This window comes from Alternaria dauci, chromosome 1, assembly GCF_042100115.1.
Source record: "Alternaria dauci strain A2016 chromosome 1, whole genome shotgun sequence".
Lineage (NCBI taxonomy): Eukaryota > Fungi > Ascomycota > Dothideomycetes > Pleosporales > Pleosporaceae > Alternaria > Alternaria dauci.
Window position 1 is genome coordinate 2834377 of NC_091272.1, and position 26803 is coordinate 2861179.

General features: G+C 51.6%; 8 protein-coding genes across 8 annotated transcripts; 5 read left to right on the plus strand and 3 right to left on the minus strand.

Annotated features, from left to right (window-relative positions):
• Nucleotides 1–364: 364 nt before the first annotated feature.
• On the minus strand, nucleotides 365–946 carry ACET3X_000882 (uncharacterized protein; the record flags this gene model as incomplete). Its single annotated transcript, XM_069448227.1, has 1 exon — nucleotides 365–946. The coding sequence occupies one exon, from the start codon at nucleotides 944–946 to the stop codon at nucleotides 365–367; it is 582 nt and encodes a 193-aa protein (XP_069311124.1).
• Nucleotides 947–4352: 3406 nt separating this feature from the next.
• On the plus strand, nucleotides 4353–5665 carry ACET3X_000883 (uncharacterized protein; the record flags this gene model as incomplete). Its single annotated transcript, XM_069448228.1, has 6 exons — nucleotides 4353–4428; nucleotides 4517–4542; nucleotides 4682–4704; nucleotides 4807–4937; nucleotides 5043–5260; nucleotides 5309–5665. The coding sequence occupies 6 exons, from the start codon at nucleotides 4353–4355 to the stop codon at nucleotides 5663–5665; spliced, it is 831 nt and encodes a 276-aa protein (XP_069311125.1).
• A 1257-nt stretch (nucleotides 5666–6922) lies between these two features.
• ACET3X_000884 (uncharacterized protein) lies at nucleotides 6923–7690 on the plus strand (the record flags this gene model as incomplete). Its single annotated transcript, XM_069448229.1, has 2 exons — nucleotides 6923–6969; nucleotides 7030–7690. 2 exons carry the CDS (start codon nucleotides 6923–6925, stop codon nucleotides 7688–7690), a joined length of 708 nt encoding a protein of 235 aa, XP_069311126.1.
• Nucleotides 7691–10422: 2732 nt separating this feature from the next.
• ACET3X_000885 (uncharacterized protein) lies at nucleotides 10423–12279 on the plus strand (the record flags this gene model as incomplete). The annotated part of the gene is made up of 4 exons (XM_069448230.1): nucleotides 10423–10736; nucleotides 10788–11029; nucleotides 11079–12020; nucleotides 12077–12279. The coding sequence occupies 4 exons, from the start codon at nucleotides 10423–10425 to the stop codon at nucleotides 12277–12279; spliced, it is 1701 nt and encodes a 566-aa protein (XP_069311127.1).
• Nucleotides 12280–13138: 859 nt separating this feature from the next.
• On the minus strand, nucleotides 13139–17174 carry ACET3X_000886 (uncharacterized protein). The gene is made up of 6 exons (XM_069448231.1): nucleotides 16732–17174; nucleotides 16537–16678; nucleotides 16119–16484; nucleotides 15342–16064; nucleotides 14976–15268; nucleotides 13139–14914 (listed from the first exon to the last, which is right to left on the minus strand). The coding sequence occupies exons 1-5, from the start codon at nucleotides 16902–16904 to the stop codon at nucleotides 15257–15259; spliced, it is 1416 nt and encodes a 471-aa protein (XP_069311128.1). The 5' UTR covers nucleotides 16905–17174; the 3' UTR covers nucleotides 13139–14914; nucleotides 14976–15256.
• Nucleotides 17175–17837: 663 nt separating this feature from the next.
• ACET3X_000887 (uncharacterized protein) lies at nucleotides 17838–19681 on the plus strand (the record flags this gene model as incomplete). The annotated part of the gene is made up of 2 exons (XM_069448232.1): nucleotides 17838–19459; nucleotides 19510–19681. 2 exons carry the CDS (start codon nucleotides 17838–17840, stop codon nucleotides 19679–19681), a joined length of 1794 nt encoding a protein of 597 aa, XP_069311129.1.
• Nucleotides 19682–19907: 226 nt separating this feature from the next.
• On the minus strand, nucleotides 19908–21533 carry ACET3X_000888 (uncharacterized protein; the record flags this gene model as incomplete). Its single annotated transcript, XM_069448233.1, has 1 exon — nucleotides 19908–21533. The coding sequence occupies one exon, from the start codon at nucleotides 21531–21533 to the stop codon at nucleotides 19908–19910; it is 1626 nt and encodes a 541-aa protein (XP_069311130.1).
• Nucleotides 21534–22018: 485 nt separating this feature from the next.
• On the plus strand, nucleotides 22019–25858 carry ACET3X_000889 (uncharacterized protein; the record flags this gene model as incomplete). Its single annotated transcript, XM_069448234.1, has 2 exons — nucleotides 22019–24689; nucleotides 24741–25858. The coding sequence occupies 2 exons, from the start codon at nucleotides 22019–22021 to the stop codon at nucleotides 25856–25858; spliced, it is 3789 nt and encodes a 1262-aa protein (XP_069311131.1).
• Between the last annotated feature and the right edge of the window lie 945 nt (nucleotides 25859–26803).

A 26803-nucleotide genomic window follows, 5' to 3' on the forward strand; every position in this document is an offset into this window, starting at 1 on the left:
TTTGGTTTGTTACTACGTTGTAAATCATGTTCAGGATGTTTTCCCAGTATGCCCTCTAGGTAAATCTCCATGGATCCCTGTCAACGCCATTTCATCGTCTCATACTCGGCTTTGACATAAGCTATCCTAAGTAGCTTATGCATCGCACATGTTCGCTTCCTCTTATCCGTCCATCGCTCCGGGCTGCTGCTTCGCGCCAAACTCACTTTCAAAGACGATCAACTTCAAGTCACATTCTTCAGGAACAAGTTTGTGTGGGTAGGTATTATTGTCTTGATTACATGTTTACAAGAAAGACAAGTCGCTTGAATATCCAAAGTAAGATCTCTAAAGTCCACCAGTCACAGAACTAGAGTATCTGCGCTTATGGGTAGGTGGTGTAGTAGCACTTGACAGGGTTCTCCTGCTTGATGGGACGAGCACTGAATCCAAGGCACTCCTCAGCTCCAGCCGGGTCAGTGACACCGTTCAGCCAAACCGAGTAGCCACCATTCAGAGAAGGCTTGCAAGCCTGGAAGCCAGTCTCCTGACCAGTCTGGTCCCTGAAGACGAGCTCGCCGTTGTCGTTGATGGCAAAGGTTTGCCTCTCTCCGTTCCTGGGCAGATCTTGTACGCCAGTGGTGTACTGGATGACGCCCTGGCCCATACCCGACCTGTCGACGAAGAGCTGCTGGGGAGGGTTGTCCGTGTAGAGGTAGATGGTGCCGTTGTTGAGCTGGAAGGAAGCGTAGTTGGGAGCTCCCGGGCCGCAAGAAGCGTTCTGCTGGCCGGCGTTGATCACGAGTGAGTTCTGGGCAGCCTGGATGTTGTTGTACTGCAGATCGACGGTGCCTGAGCGGATGGTTTGGATCGAGAAAACATCGCCGTCCTTGATCTTGGAGTCGGTAGGGGCAGCGGCGGCGAGGCCAGCAGCAGTGGCGACAACAGCGGCGGTGGTGAACTTCATGATTGTGGTTGGAGTTTTGATGTGAAGGGTTTTAGTAATGGATGTTTGTAGATGTAGTGTGGATGTCCGATGGTGTTTGAGTTGAATGATGATCTGTAGAGACAAAGTCAACAGGTCTTATATACCTAAGTACACAGCAGCCTCGTATTCGGACCCATCACCGTCTCGCTGGCAAACCCCCTACAATACATTAACATGAGGTCACATTTGCTCTAAACACGAGCATGGGTCCATAGAAACTTCCGTGTTCCCCACATTTGGCAACTGGAAACGAGTGCGCCACAGCCGTTTGCTGCTCAGGGTCGTGCCAGGACCAACGCTCCAAGGCTCTGGACAGAAGCCTGTGGAGTGTATGCATAGAACGTCGAATGGAATGTGTCGAATGTGACGCTGCCGTGGCCATTGCTGCGGGCCGATGAGTAGGAGCAATTAACTGAGGCTGGTTAGCCGTAGCCAATTTTGAACCAATCCCCACACCCCGACACGACCCGATTTGCTAGCTGAACGGCCGCTTGACAATAATAGATTGCACGGTCTGTTTCTCACTGACGGGGTGACGTTGAGATGGGCGACACTTTCTGTCATTTCTCGTCTTGCATAGTAATTCGACTTCAATGCTGTGTGGCGGTGTAGCGGAAAGGGGTTGGCATCCCGGAATGATGTAATCCATTAATAACGGTAGGGCGGGTCGGCTTTCATTACTACTTTCGCAAAGCTGCACGCGCCAGCACAAACGACTTCATAGCCCCTCGTCCTTAAAGACCTCGGGACTTCAAAGAAATTGCTCCATTTTAAAGTTCAATCCCTGCGGCCTCGGGATCACGGGACAATTATAGTATTATGTGTTTACTCGTACGTACCATCGCCACGCGCCTTTTCAACTCCACCTGGGCAAACCCTAGGCAGCTAAAGCGACAGAACATGAACCGCGCTTCGTCGCATCCTTTGCGATCACAGTTCTGCTCAGGTCCCAAACTCTTGTGTACATCACCTGACTCTGTCTTCACGGTCTCGTAGCATGCCAGACTGGCTTCGCGATGACATCAAATCCAACGAGTGGATGCTCTTCAAGCTAAGAGCAAGCTTACCTAGGTACGACACGAACTTCCTCCGACCAGATATCAAGCTGCCGGCATCGCTGTAAGCTCGTTGCTAGGAGACGGGATACTTGTGCAGAGTGGTGAGGGTAACAAGTCGTATTTACACCAACTGACGGTTAAGTGCGCCTAGATAGGTGGTAGAGATACTTTTCCATGCTTACGGAGGTATTCCTCCTCACATGCCTACGAGTACATTATATCAGTAGATATGTTATAGATATTATTGCTGTAAACAGGGATTTCAATACCTTCTCTTATGAAGCATTCGAAGGTTCTTGAACGAACGTGGAGCGCTATTATGCGTAGCTTCTATGACCAGTTGCGGTCGACGCCTGCAATAATGGCTACCTAGGTAGCAACAGAATAAGAGCTTTTACTTTTGGCTTGTTAGATACATTGTGATAAGCCTTATCTGATATCTCGTAGCTCTACTTAGTAGTAGTATTTCCATTTCTTTGCTATACATGCATAAGTAAGTCGTATAATAAATGTTAGCTACATACCTATGCAATAGATACATCTAGAGCCGAATGTAAAAGTCATTTAACAATTCATAAGAAAGGATTATTGGTAACAAAATTCGAGCAAGGAAATGGTTGTCCGAGAACGTATAGCAACCCTGGACAAAACCCTCGACATTCGAGCCTTGTCTGCGATGCAAATTAGGTACCGTCTTTATATCCATCCTACCACTTACCTATCTATTATCATGCCACAAGCACGATACTTCTATGAACGAACCACAGCCCATCTACCGATCCATAATAACCAAAGTCTAAAGGGCAATGTTATTCTCAATCTCATGATACAGAACCGCCATTCGAGTACTCGGATCTATGGTGAGTCGGTAATTCTCGATCCTCAATAATGCGGCCTATGGTGGGATGATAAGGAGAGTATCGGTTGCGAAAATGTAGCCAGACGAAGTGTGGGAATATGCCAGCAACACTGGCAATGTACGCGCACTGTTTCGCGCAACGCGATGCCCGGATAGCACGGAATCAATATATTTGAGCATTACCAGATGTCTCAAAATTTACACTCGAGTCCTCGAGTCCCCGAGTCTACACAATGCCAGACTCAATCCCCTTCCTTGTATGGTCTTTCAAGAGTAGCCGGTGTTCGAGTTTTAGGATGCGGGCTGTCTGTGTTGAGCTGTCCCACATCGTCCAGCCAAGAGTTGCAAAACAACACCGCGTTCACGTCTCAGCAATAACGCGTTACAGCAGGCTTCGCGGCTTGCAAAACCGCGTGAATGGATACAACAGATGTGCGCCTTGTTTCCAGGACGCTCATTTCGCGCTGTACTCGTAGGTTGCGCTGGGAAGAAGGAGTTGAAACGATAGAGTTGGACGCGTGATCACCCCCGCCTAACACATTGCAACACGTCATCAGTTCAACATTTCGCTGGCTCACAGGGCCAAGAAGGCACTCTCAAAATTCTGTACGTATTTGCGCAACACCTCTAGGCAAAGGCTATGTATTCGTTTTCGTTATACGTACGTGTTGAGGCGGGTTGTGTTCGAGGTGTCGACGTGCAAGCGAAACACCATGGAAGGCGGCGGATGGCGCGATGCAGGTATCGTCAAACACAACCATCGAGAGCGGAAACGAATCAACTGAACACGATGAAATATAGAAAAGTATCCTGTTTTACACAAAGTACGAGATCAATGTGAATAGAAAAAAAAAAAGACTAAGCCTGTAGAGGCGTTCTCCGCGGTAGATGTCGAGTAGTCGAAAGCAGAGGATTGCGCATGAGCTTTTCGAGGCGCGAGATGCTCCGATCACATCCTCATGAATAGAGGATCCTAGTGAAACAACAAAGACTGGGCTTTGGCATGGCTGAAGTGCCAGGCCACAAGTGCTTGCAGTCAGGCTCCTAGCAGGCGTTGGTGACTGATCAAGCGTCACGAAGACGCGGAAGAGCGACTCGAAGCGGAGGAGATGGGGTGAAGGTCTGCGCTTCCGAAGGGCGGACTCGATAGACCCCGAGAAAATCGAACGGACGGGAGCCGCACTGCGCCCAGCCAGCGTAGGCGGCAGTATTGCAGCATGAGATCAAACTGAAGCGCATCTTGATCAGGACTGGAGAGTTAGCGCCTTTGGGGTTGGTGATCTGAGTGCGGCGATTTTGATCCCTGAAAAGTATAAGAACGGCGCATACCCCACCCGCCGCGTGCTTGCCCCAACTCAGCGACTTCGTGACTCTCTACAACCACCATCTTCCCATTGATTTTCTCGTCTGCCCTCTCGTTCGAAGCATCAATAACGCGTCCATTCTCCCATCTAAATCTCTACCAACAATGCCTCCCAAGAAGAACACCACCCCTTCCAAGGCCAAGGCCCCTGCTGCCGCGCCTGCCCATGGCTCCTACATCGGTATGTGCTACGATATCTCAACCCAACGCGGTCGCGTTGGTCGCCAGATGGTCGCGTCTTTGTCGCCGGTCAATGCTGACTCTACTAGATATGGTTAAGGACGCTATCATCAACGTGAGTCTATCCCAGGCGCATCGCCCTGCACATGACTTTGCGACAGCTTGCGACGCCAATTCTGGCGCGCAGCTCAGCACAACACAGCGCTTCTTCCTCCAGTGATCATGATTACTAACGCGCTCTATGCACAATACAGCTCAAGGAACGCAATGGATCAAGGTTAGTCAATCCACCACCCACCTGCCGTCGCTTATGCGTCGCGTCATGCTTTTGACTCGAAACACCCAAGCCCGAGAACTCTCGCTGACTTTGCGCCAACAGCCGTCAAGCCATTCAGAAATACATTCGTGCCAACAACAAGGTCGAGAACGTGACCGATGCTGCCTTCAGGAGTCACGTCAACCGCGCCATCACCTCAGGCGAGGAGAAGGGTGACTTTGCGCGTCCCAAGGGTAAGTGACCATCTTCTGCATTTGTGGCGCAACGCAACGTCCCCGGCGCATCGCTGCTGCCTATATGCTATGATTCGAGTTGAACTTTGCTGACGCGTCGTTCAGGCACGTCTGGTCCAGTGAAGCTTGCGAAGAAGGAGGCCAAGCCCGTCACTGCCACCGCCGCCAAGAAGTCTGAGCCCAAGGCTGAGAAGAAGGCCGCTGAGAAGAAGGTCACTGAGAAGAAGACCGAGAAGAAGGCTGCTGAGAAGAAGGCCGAGAAGAAGACTGAGAAGAAGGTTGCCGAGAAGAAGGCCCCTGCTACTAAGAAGGCTACTGCCGCCGTAAGTACATGCCTCTCATCAACAGTGCCTTGCTGATTCGAATTGTAGAAGGCAAAGGATGCTACCACCGCTACCAAGGCTGCTCCCAAGAAGGCCGCCGGTCGCCCAAAGAAGGCCGCTACCACAGCTGCTGCCACGAAGGCTGCCCCTGCCGCTAAGCCCAAGGCCAACGCCAGCAAACCTCGCAAGACTGCTCCAGCGGCCGCAGCCCCCGCCGTCGAGGAGGAGGTATCGCGGGTCCTGGGTAAGACCAAGTCTGGCCGTGTCACCAAGACCAAAGCCCCTGCCGCAGCCAAGGCAACAAAGAAGGCACCTGCAGCAAAGAAGACTGCTGCAGCGACCAAGGCCACCACACCGAAGAAGAAGGCTACACCCAAGAAGGCCACACCAAAGGCGAAGGCATGAGCTTTCTAGCTTGAGCTTTCTCATTTTGGTTGGTCTTCTTTCTTTTACCATGCTACCGTAGGTTCGCTTCGGGGCGTACGCTAGACGATATTTTCTTCACGGATTCCCTTTGTCTCAGTACCAGTCTATGGGTTCTACAGGAGGGCGCGGTTCTACCATGGGTGGATGTGGGTAAGGAAGGCCCACGGTGTTTGTCTCTGACTCTTTCGTGTCGGATATCTCATGTTGGTCAGGCGTTCGGGCGGGTGTTTGTCACTGCGGATGGGTGTCTACTACTGTCATTGTTCTTTTCAGCGTCTCAATCTGGCGTTCAGCAAGGATAGCTATGACTTGATGCTATTGTCTCAAGCAATGGAAACCGATACATACTTCAAACGATGCGCGTCTGTGAACAGGGTGCCTTGCACGTGTTGTTGTGATCTGACGCGTGAATGTCGCAAGTCATGTGAAGGGTAAGAGTGGGTCCCTGATAAGATAGCTCACTTGACCGGGTATCCTCACCCCTCTCCGGGCAAATCCCACGCGAACGCCGAGATGAGAAGATTTTCTACCTAGGTACACATTGCTCCACATTCGTCCGCTATCGTATCCACCATGGCATCCGTGAACCCTTACTCTCATACTTCTGACGCCTACGCCATCATAAAAGACCGCTCGAGAGCACGACTAAAATTGAAATGTATCGAGAGGACGTAGGATAATCGGCTCCTTCACTCTACAACCCCTCGCCTGCAATGTACCGATTTTCAGCCAGTCTTCGACTGGCACTCGTCTATTAGTACTTTTGGCGTTTGTCTTTCGGTGTCGCAATGATTTACTGTCGCTCACAAGACGCTTCAATAATGCATGTATGCTGCTCCTATCTCTCTATCATGGAGCAGATATCGTTCCTCTATACGACGTACAACCATAATGGTTTCATAAGTTTCCAACGACACTTGGTAGGTTGACGATGTTACCTGTATAGCCTCAACATTGTAGGCTTCTGGAACTGACACTATAGGTTTTGATCCAGTTGTTAGGATCGTGTACCTTCCTTATTGGATGTGGTGAAGATGGTATAAGTACTTCAATTGATGGTTGACGCTGATTTCCTCATCGCTCCCTCTCACTCTCATCACTGTTATGTGCTGCACATGGGCCATATCCGTATCTAGCTGATTCAATCTCCCGATCGAAGACTTCTAACTTCCAGCTTCCAACGTCTAGCTCCAAAGTTTCTAGGCCACGATAACGCCCAAGTCTGTCTACTCCGTCATGGCAAAACCGAAACCCACCCAAGTCAACAAGTCAAGTAGCATGAGGTAAAACGAAAACGCCAAAATATGTTACAAGCCACTGCGAGACTAACACCATATCTGTAGGTTTAGGTTGCTCTCTGCAGTCTTCATTTGCGTGGGGACCGACCCAGACACCGAGCATTTCGTCGCGCACGAGTCTTTCCTCACTTCCCGCTCAGAATTCTTCCGACGCGCCATGAACGGCAACTGGAAAGAAGCAGAGACACGTACTATCAACCTCCCCGACGACAACGCCCAAGTTTTCGCACACTACATCAACTATGTTTACACTGGCCAGCTACCCACCACAAGTAAGACCAGTCTGGAGCTAAAGGAGTTGACTGAGGAAGAATTTGATGACCATGTCCAAGACCAATATGAGATTATCTTTGACGTTTTTGTGTTAAGTGAGAAGCTCCAAGACATCACGACAAAGAACGCCATGATGAAAGCTGCGCTGGCCACTACTAGATTGACAAGGAACGGCACCGAATGGAGAACTCCCTCACGTCATACGGTCAACGCAATCTACAACGGTACACCCACAGGCAGTCCTGCCAGACGTTTTGTCACCGACTCATGGACCGCGGTTTCTCTCAGTTTTATTTTCTCTCAATCTCGAAAGCTCAACCAAGAGTTTATAAAAGACTTGTGCGAATCCCTTGAGAAAACCAGAAAGCCAGTGGGAAACGTCCCTTTTCGCAAGGGTATTGCTGCATATCAGGAGGAAGGAAAAGAGGGTTGAGCACATTGCTTTGCTCTCGAGCATGCAGGATTTTGGCGGAACATCTAAAATGTTTACCTGCAGCCACACTGACAAGTGCATCGGTAGCTACCGAGGTAATGAACATTTGGAGGATTATCGAAAAGTCAAAGAGGCTGTCTCTGGCTGAACGTAACCATTCAAAGTTGATGTCATGGGTTAATTAACGTTAATAATAAAAAACCTCTGACCATACGAATAATCATCGCTACATTAACATGGGAGACATTGAAGTCCAGCCCTTACTGCAACTGACGTATTAGTTCGTTGTATCGAAGAACTCCACATCTCTGCTTAGTACGTATTGTGGATGTGACATCTAAGGGCGCCGACCCAAGCCGGAGGTACATTACATGCCCGAAATCCAGCCACGCCGGATACAGCGGCTATGCTCGCAAGGATATGGCGTTGCGGTCATACCGTGCAAGGCTATCGTCAACAGCTATTGGGATGCGTTAAAATTCTCCAACTTGAGCTTTGTATCTGGGTAATGGAGATGTCGAGAGTTGAGTTTTGCAAACATGCTAACGCGAGATGCGGATGGGGTTTACCTACTCTGTCATGTCCCTCAACGTGCCCGCTGCACACCGGTACCGGCACCGCAGCTGTGGCGCGGTTCGCGCGAAGCCCTTCTGGACGCGGAAGGCGTCCGTCGGTTAGCTGCGCTCCCTCCACAACCACTACTGATGTCGTCCTGACTCGTAACATGTCGCTCGCAAAAGCTTTTGCTGCGTTGCAGTGGGTTCCCGAATTTCACTCAAATTCTTGTCCTTTAAGGATGCACCCGCCACCCGAATCAGGCACACCGCGCTACGAGGCACTAGAACCCCTTCTCACAGGAGCTTGTTCAGACCTTTGGTCTTCCCCGTGGAGAAAGTGAGCGTTGATCAAATCTCACCCGACTGCGATGACTGCGATGAAGAGCTGTGGCAACTCGAAACCTCCGGCGCATGCATGTGCATAACCCGCATGTGCAATTGCCGTCCTTCGAGCTGCGCACATTCTATGCGCACTTGTCCGGCACAGCGCGCCGTTGTCGAGACGCCCAGCATATTCCCGTTGGCTCCCTTGCCCGCCAGAGTCAGTTGAAATCACCCAAGCTCCAAAACGTTGCTGCCCGCGGACCAGCAGACGGTAAACGCATTTGATGACTCCAGTGGCTTACCGCACGATCTGGTCCACTGTTGGGCGACTATCACGAGGCATCACAACGTAACATTGCCCTACGGGACGCTTTCGAGTGCGGGACGCCACCTTCAAGTCCTTTCGGAAGAATATCCGGTGAAATCCCTGTGAAAGAAACTAACCACTTGTTTCTTCTGCTTATTCGCTCACTGTTGCTTCAACCTCCATACTCAGCGGCTGCTTACCCGTGACGGGGCTCTCGATACGCCTACCGCTGTGGCTAGCAAAAGGGTAAGGTGACAATACCTAGGTAGCACGAGAAGCGCCACCAGTACTAACGAGCATCGCAATTTCTGGCTGAACGCCGCGTTGGGTTGTGTAACCGGTTGATCATTTAGTGGTCACTCAGCAAGTCTTCAGTGTCCTGGATCCGACCTATGGAAGGCAAGACAAGCAAGACAGGCATGTACTATGTATGAGGCGCACCAACTCTCAAGCCTGCCGTCCTTATTGGCGACGTTTGACCCGTCAACATTCCGTCGTTTACGCGAACGAATCAACATGCTTATGCATATGCCCCAGGATTCGCTCAACCCGCCGCAAGGGATGGTCGTTGAGGCGGGACACGCCTGCTACGCCTGATTCCCACACCAAACCAAGTATGGTGAGCATTCAGGTGTCAGGACTTGTGCAAGCGAGAGACTCTAAGTTATCGCCTGCTGGACAAACAGTGAAAGGACAAACAGGCGCCGACACGCAATGGCTTCACCTGTAAACTACAATCCTCACCGGGACCAGCTGATTTGGTCAGTTTCGCCATGTGTTGTTCGCACTATTTGAGCAAGTCAGCGTGATACATTGGGACCCAAACACCTCCCCGAAACGATGGAATAACAAGAGCTCTTGGCTGAAGAGGCGTCAACTAGCGCCCATCCACATGCGCTTCGTCTCCATGTGGGTGACATCCTCGGCACCCTACAAGGATCCTCCAGGACAACATGTAGATCTCACCCGCTAAGACAGTCCTCATGGGGGGCTTGAGTGAGCTTGGCGCCCCAGGTTTCGACGCCTCCCCCAGGCGCTTCACATCCCAGACCAACTGTTGTCCTACCTGAATGAGCGACATATCTGACCATCCATGCCGGAGGCTTAGTTGTTCGGGAGTTGTTTGGAGTCCCCAACGCGTGTATTCCACGATAGTGTTGACCCGTCTGGATGACAAGTTGCCCCGGCCGCGAGCCAACAGTGCATGCAGACATGCCCATCTCCACTAGTCGTCGACTAACGCAAACGAACCATAGGGAATGGTAGCAATCCTTCCAGAAATGTGAGATGTGGAGGAGTAACCCGGTCAGGTCTAGGGTAAGAATGTGCAATGTTACCACAGAAAGCCACGCATGCACCGCACTGCAGTATCACCGCTGTTTGGGATAAGATATTAAAAGCTCGGGCATCCTGCCGGCGATTATTTTCCCCAAACACCAACATCTCCTCTCTCCAGCACAGCGCGGAAATCAGCTTCCTGGGCGAAAGGCTTCATCAAACTCGCTCCGCCTTCTCTGTGTGGATTCGAAACACATAACTACAAAATGCCAGGAGGTGGAGTTGTTGCCGTCACTGGCACGACTGATGTCAACCGTGTCGAGGCTCCTGTTACCGTACGGGCTTACCTCATTGTTGCATTCGCTGCGTTTGGCGGAATCTTCTTTGGATATGATACGGGCTGGATGGGCGGTGTACTCAACATGGACTACTTCATTAAGCAATACACTGGAGCTGAATACCCAAACGTCGTTTACCCAGACCTCGAACCGACGAGCCAGACAATTAAAGACTACCGTAATTCACACTTCGTCATAGTTCCATGGCAACAGTCTCTCGTAACATCGATCCTCTCTGCTGGGTATGTAGAATCTACAAGCCTGCGCGAAGACAATAGACTGACAGATGATAGTACTTTCTTTGGTGCTATCATGGCTGGTGATATCGCTGACTTTATCGGACGTCGTATCACTATCATCGCGGGATGCGCAATCTTCATCGTTGGTGGTATTCTCGAGACTGCCTCCACTGGTCTTGGTGTCATGGTTGCTGGTCGACTCATTGCTGGTTTCGGTGTAGGATTCATCTCATCCATCGTCATCTTGTACATGTCGGAGATCGCACCCAAGAAGGTCCGCGGTGCCGTAGTTGCTGGTGAGTACTTTTCGAGCGGCTTGCACGGTATGCTTTTTAACTTTGATAGGTTACCAATTCTGCATTACCATCGGTATCTTACTCGCCAACTGTGTGGTTTACGCCACTCAGAACAGACGCGATACTGGCTCCTACCGTATCCCGATCGCTGTTCAATTTCTCTGGGCTATCATCCTTGCCATCGGTCTCGCTCTCCTACCAGAGTCTCCTCGCTACTGGGTCAAGAAAGGCAAGCTCGACAAGGCTGCCTCCGCTCTTGGCCGCGTCCGCGGTCAACCTCTTGACTCCGAATACATACAGGACGAGCTAGCTGAGATCATTGCCAACCACGAATATGAAATGTCTGTTGTACCACAGGGCAGCTACCTCGGTTCGTGGTTGGCCTGTTTCAAGGGCAAGCTCTCCTCGCCCTCATCCAACGCCCGCCGTACTACACTTGGCATATGTATGCAAGCCATGCAACAGTTGACTGGTATCAACTTCATCTTCTACTTCGGTCCCGTCTTTTTCCAGCAGCTCGGCTCAATTTCTAATCCCTTCCTCATCTCCCTCATCACAACCCTCGTCAACGTGCTGTCTACCCCTGCCTCGTTCATCATGGTTGAGAAGATTGGAAGACGCCCCCTGCTCGTCTTTGGGGCGGCTGGTATGATCATCATGCAGTTCATCGTCGGAGCTATCGGAGCCACCGCTGGCAAGAACACTGTCGACCACCCGGCCAACCCAGATGCCACCCGGGCTATGATCGCATTCATTTGCTTGAATATCGCCGTCTTTGCGACCACCTGGGGGCCTTGCGCCTGGATTGTCATTGGTGAAATCTTCCCTCTGACCATCCGGTCTCGGGGTGTCGGTCTCTCCACGGCTAGCAATTGGTTCTGGAATTGTATAATCGGTATCATTACTCCATACCTCGTCGCCGACCGTGAGGACTCTGCCCGTCTTGGTTCAAATGTCTTCTTTCTGTGGGGTTCGCTCTGCTGTGTGTCTTGTGAGTTCTTTCCAACCTTCAAAGTCTTATGGAACATGTCACTGATGAATGAACAGTCCTCTTCGCTTTCTTCTTTGTTCCCGAGACCAAAGGTCTCACCCTTGAGCAAGTCGACAAGATGCTGGAGGAGAGCACTCCCCGCAGCTCTCGCAAGTGGAAGCCCCATAGCACCTTCGCCGGCGAAATGATTCTCGCCGAGAAGCACATCGAGATCCCTCTTGAGAACATTGGCGCTAAGCACGACACCTCTGCCGTCTAAGCATATGGCCTGGAACGTATATGAGAGAGGAATATTTGATGTGTAAAATGATGGTGTCGTAATAAATGGAACTACTACGTGGCATCCGATGTTATGAAGTGTTAGTAGAATGCTATACCGGCAGCCAGTTATTACTGGTCTGCAACCCGATCCATGACAATCCTGTGAAATACTCTCTATCAGCCTCGACACGAGATAATCGATGTACTAACCTAGTTACCCCGTCTCTCTCCAGCGGGAAAACAGAAAGGTTCGCCTGCCCGCTCTTTGTTCTACGCTTACCCTTTCCTCCAGCCCCAGTCCATGCTCCCAGCCACTTTGAAGTCTTCACCCGAACCACACACCGCGCCGAAGTTGTAACACATCACGCGTCCTCTTGCGCAATGACACGAAACTCAGTACCTCGCTGTGTCCGCACTGGCGCTACCCAGCACTGAGACTGTTCGCTATGTAGCACGGGGCTGACGGGCTGACGGGCTGACTGCGTGGACGCATGGACCTTGTGTTCGACCAGCCGGCGCGGTGTTTGTGGCATCGTTTGGGTAGGTGGTACAGAGCCTGATGGGTACGCTGCTGTATCGGGGGCGTGAGTTGCACAAGGGAGTCGGAGCTGAGGTTTGAGAACTATTAGTGTGGCCGTGTCTTATGCTAATTTGGTGCTGAAGCGGAAGTAGCGTGTTCGCGCAAGCGATGCGAGATGGAACAGTCGTATGGCGGTTTTGTTCCCTGGACATGCCTTTGTTGGTCACGCTACCTAAGGAGAAGCCCGCTCTTGCCTCGGATTTGTGTGCAGCCTGGTGGGGCTTCTAAGCGCACCAAGTACGAGCATCTTCCTTACTTCACATACACTCCTTTCAATATTATATCTGAGATCCTTTTGAACTGATTATGCCATTCCGAGACATTGGAAGGGAATCTGGCTCCGGCCTTTCCGATGAGCAGTGCCTGTATACCTAACTACCGAAGTTCATGTGCGGCATAGCCTTGCGGAATCAGCGAGTGCTGCAGACGGTGGCGTCGCTGCCTAGCCAGATTCACCTGAACACTTCCTGTATTGCAGCTCAGCCTTGTGCGGAGGTAATTCCAAGTCTCCAGTTCACCAAACTAAATCATCCACTTCATACCGACCAGCGCGATTTCTACCCTTTGCTACTTTCTCAACGATCCAGCAATCTACAAATGAAGCTCGATTCCGACAAAACGTTTGACGAACTCTACTCCAGTCCCGATGCTCTTCAGGCAGCATTGACAGACCTCGAGACAAGATACAAGAAGGCAGTCTCTGATACGCGAATTCCTCTTCGATTCCTTACTTTGCTGGACGATCCTCGCTCTGAACCCTTGGGAAACACGATTCATCTACGCCTTACACGGAGAGAAGATTACAACCCCAGTTGGACATATGTTGCCGTGTCCTACACCTGGGCACAACCTGAGGGTCTTGCGGCTCAATTCAATATCCCCGACATCAAAATCTGGATCAACGACACGGAAGCCCGCCCACCAAATTGCCCTCCCTCTGTCCTTTACCGGGCCCTGCAATACGACATTCTTGAGGCCAAGACCGGTCGCCTCTGGATAGATCAAGAGTGCATCGACCAAGACGATGCGGCGGATCGCGATGAGCACATCGCACATATGCACAAGATCTACGAGCGATCCAAATGCACCGCTATTGTGCTATCGCAAGCTATGAGCGTGAGCCATGCGACCTTGTTACAGCGCTGCATCGAGGCCGATGAACGCGACAGATTGGAAAGCAGCCTCAACCAAGAAGACTCAAAAGACAATGACCAAGAAGATGAAAAGGCTGCTGCGGCGCGCATTGCATTGGAAACTGTATCGAGATTCTCGTACGATCCAGTGAAGAGCAGCAACTTGGAAAGACTTCTCGCAAGAGAAGATCACGAAGAAGATCCTATTGATTTGGTGCTCTATGCCATATTCGAAAGCATAGTCAAAGACACTTATTTCACGCGTGCTTGGACATACCAGGAGCAGTTTTGTTCAAAAACCTCATGCTATCTGATCCCCGTACTGCTAGATTCGACATCCTACGAAAGCATTGGCGGAAAAGAGCGAATTGGTATCTTCATGCCTTGCATCTTTCTTCGGAATGTCTATCAATGGTGTTCCCGACGTTTTCTTCAATGCTGTGCCAGTCCCAGAGAACAATTTACACTGAGTACGATAACTTTGTCATCGCTCCTCCTCGAGTACTTTCGAGTTTCCGAGTATTATTCACTGGAAAGAAACGCTGCGGGTGCTGCGGGTGGCAAGACTTTGATACCTAGGCAAACCATCTCGGACATGAACACCCGAGAGTGCAAGTATGTGTCCGATCGCGTCACAATAGTGGCAAACATATTTGGACTAGAAACGACCCTTCGCACGACCGAGCTCCAGAACGATAGGGAAGCGAGCTATAGTACTTGCGTATTAGCACTGCTTGTCATGAACCAGGTCTACATGGAGCCGCTTTCATGGGTCATGGGCAGAAGTATTGGAAGTGCTTTTTTTTAAATACCGAGCTGGACGCATGCCTCAATAAATGAGTGGCAGAACAATCATTACGCAGAATATCGCAGGAGCATTTCCTATGTTTGCGCACATATTCGAGATCTCATTGTTGGATCTGCCTGACAGCCGTCAACCAACCTCTGGCGTGAACCGAGTCTTCATGGAGAGCAACGCACTGTTGGAAGTGTGGTATCAATAGTTCGTCATCTATCCAACCCATACTCTACGTACAAGATGTATCAAGCGACAGAAAAAGCTCAAACGACTGTCTGGCCCCCACTAGCAGTCTTTGCCCTCAGGAACGCCTCGACGTCCTTGGCACTTGACGCATCAATCTGACGGTCCATCTCTTGCTCCTGTGGGCTCCTTGTCCTCTCCGGTTCCTCAACCTTGTCCGCCTTGTGTCCACCAACGACACCGGCTACGGTTTCTGCAGCAGAAGTAGCAGTGGAAGTAACTACAGCGGAGGCTGATAGAGCAGCTTGCTTAGCTTGGTCCAAGTAGCCCGGGGCAGCGGGTTCTTCATGAGCAGGGAGCGGTACCTCTTTCGGTGCTTGGCCCACCGTGTTGGGCTCCATTGTAACTGTCTTGTCTCCATGTCCGTGGTCGACGGTTGCTGCGTCGGGTGTTCCTTCTGCAAGCTGGCCCGACGCGTGTGTATGATTCTGCTGCTCGAATCGTGACTCTGATGTGCCTTCGCGGATCGGTAGGGTTGTGGTGTCTGGTGGTGAGCTCATGGAAGAGCGCGATTCGGTGTCGGAGGGCGGTGTATCGATATCCGGCACGCTGGTATCGGGAGGATGTGTAGCCGTTCCCACGGTTGTGAGAGGGTCACCGATCTGTGTTGCAGGCGTTGGCGGCATTATATCCCCTTGTTTGTATCCCACGGGATTGGGAATGGAGAAGATGAGCTTTTTTCGTGGTGCTCCATTTTCACTGCCAACACCCCAGGCTTGCATCTCGCCATCCTGCCCTTCCTCCCACTTCATTGGCCCAATAGGGAGCGTCTTGCGCCCGTTCTGGGTGTTTGGGTTCGCCCACTTCATTTGCGCTTCGATGGCTGGCTCAAGGTTTGGCAGTTGTCCCCATTCGAAATCGAGACCGCCACCGTATTTCTTCGGAATGTTGTCGTGGTCGATATATTGGGAGAGCGTAGAGTAGACGTTCTGTGGGGAGAGGATGAAGATCTTGGAGACGGTGATAGGATCAAACCAACGCTTGACCCAGCCCCAGACTGTGGGAAAGAAGCTAGGCGCTCCGACGATCTGTGAAGCTGTTAGTCCTACTTGGGTGGTTCCCAGAACGACTCATAGACGTACGAATATCCTATCCAACGTCTCGGGATAGTGCGCCGTGGCTAGTACGGAAGCATCCTGCATGTGGCCTTTGAGATTCCAGAACTGCTTCAACCCGACGCCGCTGATATCCACAATGTTGTTGCTCTGCGAGATTGGCGTCTCTGGGTAGTTGCGAGGGACCATGGAGCATAACGGCGTGTAGAATCTTGTAAGCGACTCATACAGGGCGAAGAGGCGCAGATTCTTGGTCGCGACATTGGGTATGGTCGTTTTTGATTTGGCGAGTTGCTTCTCGTATGCGGAGATGTTCTTCGAGTTCAGCGGTGCGACCTCGAAAAGGAAGAGAGGGATGCCGCGCTTGTCGCGTCGGCCGAGCCATTGCGGATACTACGTGAGGCTGTCAGACAGGACAACAGCGCAAGTTTGCGGGACTCTGTACCAGGCGGCGCGTTTGCTCATACTCCTCGATCTCGATGGTGTTGAAGATTTCGCTTAGTTTGTTCTCTTTCCGCCAGTCCTCCGTGTCTTTGAATTGCTTAAAGGCTTCTTGGGGAACAAAACGACGCGCGCGCAAGTAGCGCCTGGAAGTAGTCAGTGCCCCGCTAAATGTACCAACTTCGCGTTTTGCGCATACAGCATGGTCTCGTCGTCATGGCTGGCTTGTTTCCCCCCGGCTGCCGGTGTGTAATAGCCGGCCTGCTGGCAGATGTTTTTGAACTCGAGAAGCTGGGCCTGCTGGTTCTCGGTAAGATGAGAAAGATGCCCCGCAGGATACTGCATCGACTCTACTCTACTGAGGTCGGCCATGGTGGTATATGATAGGAAAAGTAAGGATGCAGGTTTACCGGGGCCAAAGGGAAGAGGAAAAAGCAGCGAGCCAGACCGCTCGATTCTAGGGCGTCATGTTTATGGTAATGAATGCGGCGGTGCGCGGTGACATCAATTGTGGCTGCAGATCGGGGCTCGCGGACAGCGAGCTTCGGCAACGGTTACGGGCTATCCGGACCAAATGTGGAAGAAGACATGTGGAACTTTTGCTTGTCTTACTGCCGGGCCTGAATCGTGTCATTGGCACTGATCACACTGAGTTCATAGTTGTTTTGGGCGTGTTGCGATTCAGTTCCGCTGGAAGCCGTCGGAGGTTCGCCAAGAAATCTCTGCTGACAGCGATGACTTAACACGCTGATGACTCTATGCGCGGATGTCAGCATGGAGAAGTCTACTATGTAAGCTACGTGCGATACGGGCGTATGTTTTGGCGGGGTATCACGTCTCATTCTTCCCGATCAAACTTTGCTACTATAAAGAGTACCGCAAGTTGTTGAGTCTACTGAGGTGGTGAAGTTTTACACTTTCACTATACTGATTTTGCGCACATGAGTGAGACGTGGTTGACTCGCTTGAGACATGAGACCCTGATCTGGTTCAGTTGCCAGCCAGTCAAGGCGCGACCGTATAACCTGAGCAGCGATACGACATGGAGAACAGGCGTTGGAGGTGCGTTATCGCGATGCGATTTAGCTGCCGAGGCTAGTCCATGTTAGCAAGCAATGCGCGCATCACCGCCCATGTCCCAATGTTGACGCCGCGGAACATTTGTACTACGCGCACTCGCCACACGCCTCGAGGCTATTCGTCATTGCGCCCTCACACACATCTTCGCGCCTCCCTCTGCGACTCCACACTTGCTTGGAGCCCGTTGACTTGTCTCAGCCCGCAAACTTGCAGCCCATCGCCACCATGGAACGCCCCTCCTTCACTGGCCTGCCGACCGAGATCCTCGAGGCCATCTTCCTAAACCTCGACCCGCAATCCCTCGCATCCGTGTCGCAGACGAACAAGCTCATCAAGGAGCTCACTACCGATGCGCCCATCATCTGGCGACATCTGTGCAAGTCGCAGTTCAAAACATGGGACTCCCGCCACAACATCATCGCCAAGTTTGCAGCCCCATTGTCCGACGTCGACTGGCGCGCCCTGTACATGACCAAGCACACAATCGAGCGTCGCACAAGACAGCTCTTGAACCACATTGTGGCCAGCCAACAAGGGCGCATACGGTGCATCAACGACATTGCAGAATTCGGATACGACGCAAAAGAGACGCTGCTGAAGGAATGCGCATGCCCTGACGACGCAGAGGATGTTCTAGCGAGACGATACTATGCCAATGCCGTGCTCGAGCGCATACACCGCGAGGTCGCCATCAAAGTGTGGACAGATTTGCACAACGGCAAAGACATATCCATTGAGAGAGCCCTGGGCGCATACGACGTGTTCGCAAGAGTCGGAGAGGATGTCGACGTTGACGTGGTGGCGGATGATATCACTGCGCTAGCCAATAGACTGCTACAGACATACCCCAACTTCCGCAGCTGGAGTCCTCGAGTACAGGCTTCAACATTGGCGTCCTACCTCCGTGATGAAGGCTTCCAAGGTGTCACGGACACGTCCTATCGCGCCCTTCGGAATTCCTTCATCGGCCTTGTCATTCGCTCGGCGAACCACCAATCCCTTCCCCTCATCTCGGTTGCCATCTACTGCGCAGTGGCGCAACGCGTTGGCCTTGATGCACGACCCTGCGGCTTCCTCTTCCACGTCTACACCCTCGTCTATGCGCCTAAAAACCACAACCTCGATGGCGAGTACAAGCCGACTAGTTCGACAGAGCTTGAGTACATGTACTTGGATCCATTTCGCTCTTCTTCCGAAGTAAGACAAGGCGATCTTCTGCGCGTCCTACGCGACATGGGTGTTCCAAGCAGCGAACACCGAGGCTTCCTCAGCGATACCAACACTCGAGAAATGGTCATGCGTACCGCACGCAACATTATGAACTCTGTCCAGACAATCCGCGAGACGGAAGCTGGATCGCGCAGGATTGAGGCTTCGTGGATGAACTCACAACCAGACATGGACAACGCTTTCTACGCAACAATCTGGGCTATGCTGTTGGTAGGGCCCAATGAGGATAATCTTGATGCAAGCCATGCCGCAATCCGGCGCCGTCAATATCTGCCGTACCTGCTGGAGCATTTCCAGATGCATTACCCCTGGGATGTGACGTTGCTATCACGCTACGTTATCCCCATGTTTTACAATCAGCCAGAAGGCCACCGGCTGCTTCAGTTTGTGCAGAGCATGCACCAAGTCGACGCCATGCGTAGGCCTGTCGTCCGTCGTTCCGAACGTACGCGGGAAGTTACGTTCAAAGTAGGCCAATTATTTCAACATAAGCGTTATGGTTACGAGGGTGTCGTTACAGGCTGGGATGTGGTCTGTGATGCCAACGAAGATTGGATCCAGAACATGCGTGTGGATTCTCTGTCAAATGGCAGGAACCAGGCTTTCTATCACGTACTGTAGGTTCATCTTGTCTTGTACCTCTCTTGTGTTGTGCTGATTCACATAGTGTCTGCGACAAATCTCTTCGCTATGTTGCTGCTGAGAATATTCAGCCTGTTGGTAACGACACGTACCCCTCAGAGGCGTTGCTGAAACTCGCTGGTCGTCACTTCAAACGCTGGGATGATGCAAATCATTGTTTTGTGAGTAACGTGCGAGATGAGTACCCAGAGGACTAGGGATGTCACCGCTGGAAATGAGTTCAAAAGTTGGAAACTTGATACATATATTGTACTACCATAATTTGCTGTATTGATAGTTGAGTGTCTATGCATCCTGCACCAGATGCATGTCCTCAGTCCGATCCTGCCGAACTTGAATTGACACATGAGAGACGAGCATATAGCACTTCTAAAGCCCCAATGTAATTGTCGCGTGGTACTCGCCGCATCTCCACACACTCTCTCAATTCTTTCCTTTGCCCTGCATGAAGCGGTCCAGGTTCTCCTCCAGGAAACCATTCTCCGCCAGCATTTCGAGCCACTTCTTGATGACTGGACCAGAATCATATCGCCGTTGCGTAGCTTGCATATTCTCCTCTGCTTCATTTTGCATCTCCATCATAATGTCCGCGGCTAGTTGGTTAGCTTCCACGAGCAATGAGCTGCGGCGAGCGAGAAGCTGAGCCATGTCTTCGCTGTCAATGGTCGCTCTGACAGCAGAAGAAATGGGGTTATCGGCTAGATATTCCTCGATACCTAGTATCCGAGGACTAAGCGGCTGTTCATTTGCGTCGACAAGGTTTCTCCAGTGTTGCGACGCAGAAGCAGAGACGTTATCGAGGCGCGCGTCGACGTGCGAGAGAGTGTTGATCGTCAGACTAGCGCTCTTGCGTAGTGAAAGCAGAGGAGATTGTGTTAGCGCAATAACACCATAGTCGTCATCTCCAGCTGCCATGAGGGCAGAAATAGTGTTGGAAACTGATTCCAACCACGTCTCGCCCCGCTCCGGATCAAAAGAGCCCATACACGTTGGCTGCTTGTCCAGGCCATCCAGTTTCCAGACTTCATTTCCAACAGGTACGAACGCAATATAATGATGCGCGTTGTTTTCAACGCTGCCGGCGCTATCGTTGCTGGTGACCGTGTCGGCAGAAGCAGCGCGACGTGACTTGGTTCCTTTCTTGGTAGGCTTGGCCTTCTCAGACAGCAGTTGCGCTTTGACGCGTTGGGCGCGCTTGACTTTGTAGCTGAGATGTTTGTCACCCTCGAGGATGTCCATCTTCTTGGCAAAAGAATTATGAATCTTTTTTACAAAGTCGAAGCTCGCAAAGGCCTCGCCACGCTGATACGGTGACAGGTCTTGCGTGAAGTCCTTGAACTGCGTCAGATGCTCTCCAATATGCACGTTGGCCTCGTTGCCCTGGTTCATCAGGATGTTGATCATGGCAAGTGTCGCACAGCTGTTCTGGGCCGGCAACTGGTTGGCGAACCACACGTCCTTGGGGCATTCGGTGGCCTGGTCGTCGTTGCCAAATTCGCGGTAGTGGAAAAGGAGAATGAAACCGTAGATAGGTTGTGGGATGTTGTCGAGAAGGAAGTCTGGATCCATGCTAAATACTTCGCGTACAGTCACGTCGCGGACACCCATCTCACGCAGGATGACAGAGAAACAGGCGGGTTCGCTTTCAATGTCGCAGAATCCTTGCCACGTCGCTTTGTCAAAAGTAGTCGCAGGCATGTTCGGTGGACTCGGGAAGACAGGCGCTGTCATGGCGCCGTTTTGGCCTGGCAATGGCGTTGGTGAGTCTTTTGACTTTTTACAGGTCGGCTCGGAAGCTGTATCAGGTTCGGGCAGACCTCGCTTCTTGGTGTTGGGGGAGGATGTTTTGGGAGCTCTGCTTGGAGATCTGGAGCCATCAAAGGGCTCAGCAGTAGGTTCATCTTTGATCTTTTCTGCGATTGGAGAGGCTACTTCAGCGGCTTGGTTTGCAGCGTCTTTGCTTGGCATTGCTTGTTGTTTGGCTTGCTCTTGTGTCTCGTGTTTGATTTCAGAGCCGGCTCTGAGATAGGAGGGGGATCCATCGTCCATGCTGGGCGATTTGGGTCGAACGAGTCTTGTTGTGGGCTGTAGATTAGAGTTGTAGTGGTTCAGGTGTGTATGTGAACGTTTGGAGGTTGTAGGAAAGGAAAGCAGACGGGCATTGTGATGGGAGATCTGCAGACGAAGCGCCGCTACTCTGCTCTATTGCGTGGTTCGGCAGGACAATAGGAAGCGAGCTGAGAATGGTGTAAAACCGAGGTGAAAGCAAGTGGCAGCGAGGCATTCGAGGTCGAAGTGCTAGCACGTGACGAACTCGGCGTCATCGAGCTCTGATTGGCCAACCAGACCGCAGCCCGCATCCTTGTCGCGCTCGTCGCGTAGGCTCTTGGTAAATGTTTGTTTGATGCTTTCACGTCCACCGACAAACCCCCCAGCGCAACACACGCGATCGACGCCGGCCGAAAACGTCCTCCTTCCCGTCACATCTCTCAACCCATGATCACGATATAGCCAAGTCTTGACTTCTGGGTGCGATGAACGGCACACCGCAGGTTCGGAGAGGCGTGGGAGGCTTCCCATCAACACCACAGAACACGAACCGCTCTCCCGGCCTTCAGAGCCCAAATGGCACCACACCGCGACCCAACATCAAATCGCCGCTACCAGATCTGCCCAAGGCCCCCGTACAATCAAGCTCAGGGCCCCTCATCCCCGCAGACATCCTCGACCCGGCGCAGCAGCGCTTCTATGTCTTCGCCCTCTACGTCGCCCTATGGGCATACCGCACCTACGACTTCTACACCTTGGCCGTTGAGGAGGACGAGTCGCTATGGCTGTGCTTGAAATGGTGCTTCTTTGATGTGCTGTTCATGTTCGGTGTGCCGCTTCTGGAGATTCCCTGGCTGGAATGGGGCAATGGCGCTGCCTTTCTCCTGTTTGTGCTACACGCGGGCCTGGATGTCATGCTCATGTTCAGGATCGGCATCCCGATCCAGGCGTGGCTCATGGGCTTGGTCGGCTTCTTGTGGGATAGTGAACTGGCCATCAGCGAACGCAGCGTCAAGCCTGGCGCCATCCTACACAACGCCTCTCTCATCCTGGGAAAGCAGATTGTCAACATCTTGCCCGAGGGATCTGCAGTCTTGAACCCAGACAGGCAGTCGTTCTGTCTGAACTCGTCTGTCACCCAACTGGAGATACCCATCATGATCAACCAGACCGAGCCATACGAAATGGAAATCCTGCGCATCGATATCGGTACGAACCTCAACGAAACCATCATCGTCAAGAGAAGCGAATTGAAGACTATGTTGAAGAGGGCTAGGAAGGCGCAGAAGTCAGCGGATCCTGACGATCCGTTGACTCTGGCCTATACCATCAAGAAGCCAGGTGTCTATCTGCTGAAGAAGGTTACCGATCAGTCGAAGCTTTTGGTGCGACCACGCTCAACCAACGTTGTAGTGGCTACCTGCCCACAGGCTCGCGTGAAGCCGACCGGCAACGATCGTTGCCGTAGCGATCTATCCAATGTTGCGCTGGAAGTCGAGGGCACACCGCCTCTGAATGTCAAATACCGCCTTATAGTAAATGGAAAGCCCCGCGGCGGATCTCAATTCCAAAACCTGCAGCCGGACGATTCCGTTTCACCATTGTCGAAACACACATCACAAGCACTTGTCAAGAGTGGGCGTGAAGACATATCCTGGGCGCGCCCGCACAAAGTCCTAGTACCCCTGAACGAATCGCTCACGACTAGTGGCTCATGGGAGTACGAGATTGAAGAGGTGCAGGATGGACTTGGCAACCTCGTAAGTTATGTCAACGTCGACGACGACGAGCGTCCAAGGCCCAAGGTTGCAGGCATCCGTCAATTGTTCGAGGTTCACGAGCGCCCTACAGCTTTTCTCAGGGGTTGCAGTCCACAAAACCCGCTTCGGGTACCCAAGGGTGAAGCCGCTCGCCTACCAGTCCAGTACGGCTCCACTGGCAAAAACGCCATCGACGGTGCGCACACCGTTGAGTACTTGTTCACGCCACAAGAGAACATCATTGCGGACGGATACCATAGCCCAGACGCCGTCCTGCAGAAGCAGGTTATGCGAAAAGGCGAGCAACCTACTATCAAAGTCGCGGGTCTATACACCATCAAGTCTGTGTCGACCGACTTCTGTGATGGTGAAGTCTTCGAGCCTACTTCGTGCCTGCTACAGAACCCACCCGAGCCGGATCTGACTCTAGACAGTGAGGACATCATCGATAAATGCGCTGGTAACCCTATTGGTCTCCGCGTCGGCCTCGATTTTGTCGGTAGCCCGCCGTTCCTGGTCACCTACTCCGAGAGGAAAGACAACGGCCGAGAGATCAGGAAGCCACCGATTCAGATTGCCAGTCTTCGCAGCACGATTGATCTCACACCGCAGGATGCCGGTCATTACGAATACACGTTCAAGACGATCAGCGACTCTGTTTACAAAGAGCGGTCCCTGAACAATATCAAACTTCAACAGGACGTCAAGCCTTCCGCACAAGCACACTTTATTGAGAGCAGCAGACCCAAGCAAGCCTGCATAGATGACGTGGTAGAGTTCGATGTTGGCTTCGTTGGTGAGGCACCCTGGAAGCTGGAATACGAGATTGTCCACAACGGCAAGCGTACGAAGCGTGCCATCGAAACCGAGAATGCACACTATGTTATACGCACAGACAAGCTCAGTAGTGGTGGCGAGTACGTCGTAGCTTTGACGGGTGTTACCGACAAGTCCAAGTGCAAGGAGGTCCTCAAGGAAGAAGCTAGAGTCAACGTACGCCACGAACGACCCAAGGCGTACTTCGGGCACATCGAAGGCAAGCAATCCGTCCTGGCTCTGGAGAGTCGACAAGTTGGACTACCCCTCCGCTTTACTGGAAGCGGCCCTTGGCTGCTAGAGTACGAAAACCTAAAGACCAAGGAGATCAAGAAGGATAGTTTCCAGAATCCCAACTCATGGCTGGACGTCAAGACAGACGGTACTTATCAGCTGCTCTCCGTCAAGGACTCTGTTTGTCCTGGTTTGGTCGACGAGAAGGCTGACCAGTTTGATGTATCCTGGGTGGCACGTCCCTCGCTCAGCGTTCCTGAGAGTAGCGCGAAGCTGGAAGGCGGCAAATACATCAAAGATGCCGTATGCGAGGGTGATGAAGATTCGTTTGATGTTTCCCTTACCGGTAAGTTATCCAAGCTTTTCCTCACGTTATCAATGCTAATCATCTCACTAGGAAACGCTCCTTTTGATATTTCCTACCGACAAGAGTACAAGGACAAGAAGGGAAAGACAGCTTCTGTCAGCGAGAAGGATCTACACACCGTTGGTGGTCTTGCATCGATTCGATCAGAAACCTCAAAGGCTGGTACCTACGAATACACCTTCCTCAAACTAGCAGATGCTAGGTATGACCATTCGAAGAAGCACTTCTCGCCTATTACGATCCAGCAACAAGTCCACTCGCGCCCTGGTGCTCGCTTTGACAAGCCTGGAAAGACGTACAGCTACTGTTCTCGAGAGTCCGAAGGTGAAGAAGTCATTCCTATCACTCTAGAAGGTGTTGCGCCATTCTATCTGGAAGTGGAGATTAAGCATCAAGGTACTCCTAAGCCGGAGATCAGTGTGCACAAGAACATACCCACGAACAAGTATGATCTCAAGATCGAGCACCGCAAGATGCACCTTGGTCACTCGTCGATTTCCATCCGCAAAGTTCGCGACTCACGTGGATGTACCCTCCGGCCCCCACCAGGCGGTCCCCGTGTCCAGATCAGCGTTCATGACGCGCCCACTGCCACGCCTCTCGAAGACCGACAGGACTTCTGTGTTGGCGAGCGTCTATCCTTCGCTCTTAGCGGCCAGAGTCCTTTCACAGTTTATTACACCTTTGAGAAGCAGGAGCGCAAGGCTTCCAATCCAGGCACCACGTTCCGCCGTCTCGCCGAACTCCCAGGAACGTTTACCATAACTGGTCTACGCGACTCTGCTTCCGAGTGTCTCGCAGCGCTTGACCTAACCAAAACCATTCATCCGATCCCCTCCGTACGACTCTCTGGAGGTCAAGTCCACGAGATTGACATCCACGAGGGTGGCGGCACGGATCTAGAGTTCCAGTTTTGGGGTACACCGCCTTTTGAGTTTACCTACACGCGAAGCACAAACGCAAACAAGGGACGCAAGAGCAAGGTGCTGGAGATCAAGACCGAAATCAGTCACGAGATGACTATGAGTATTCCGGTTCAGGAGGAGGGTACATATGAAGTTGTGTCCATCAAGGACAGGTGGTGTAGCTTTGCGAAGCCAGGCGAGGGCCATGATGGCAAAGGTGGACAGAAGATGTTGACGTACTGAACGTGAAGAGGAAGGAGGTATGGAGTTGTCTTGATGTGCATGGATTGGCGTTTAGCGTTTCCTCTTTGATGTCTTCTGAGGCTTGCATGAGATTTTGAATGTTTGAAGGTCATTTGGCTATGGACGGGTTTTTGGTAGCGTGTGAGATGGCGATGAGCACTTATCGTCGAAATTCTGATATATCCACTTTATCCACCGATCTACAAGGTATATACTTGACATATCACAAGATGTGGGTTCTGGCACGATATCGAATCTGTAGCGCAATCGCGATCTCGTACCTGCATCTTGCGCCAAAGTGGACCCTTTTCCATCCCAACACCACATTGATATCATGAACAAAGCGACACGACAACCACGAGACCAAGATAAGAGAAATTTCTCAAAACAATAAAAAAAGAGGAATTTCCCATGTCCTCTGAATAAGATAAAAAATTACTCCACATTACACTTCATCTAAAATCAAACCTTTTACTCTCACTCAAACCCACGACCAGGGAAGCAGGCACATCTCGTACCCACGAAGCAAGCAAGTTGCATTCATCAAACAAGCACTTGCATAAAGTCTCCGAGAGACAGGAAACAAACTATCATCTATCTCTTACTGCTAATAGTAACTTAAGAAGGTCTTTTCCCGTGCTGGTGTGGCAGTGCGTTTCCACAATGGAGTTTATCTGTTTGTCAGCAACTGAAGATGCATCGTGTGTTGCAGACCCCATTAACAGGAAAAAAGTTATCAAAATCAGTTTTTCAACTCGCGAATATGAGCTACAGGATAAGCATGACTTTGACTGGAATAACGTATAAAGATCGCTATCCCATCCAGTGCCCGATAGACCCATTACACCCGAACGCGTGGACACAAAGGAAAACAACGAAACCAGTTATGAACAGAAACCGATCGAGAACCGATCAACAATCAGCATGATCCACCGAAATCTGCAT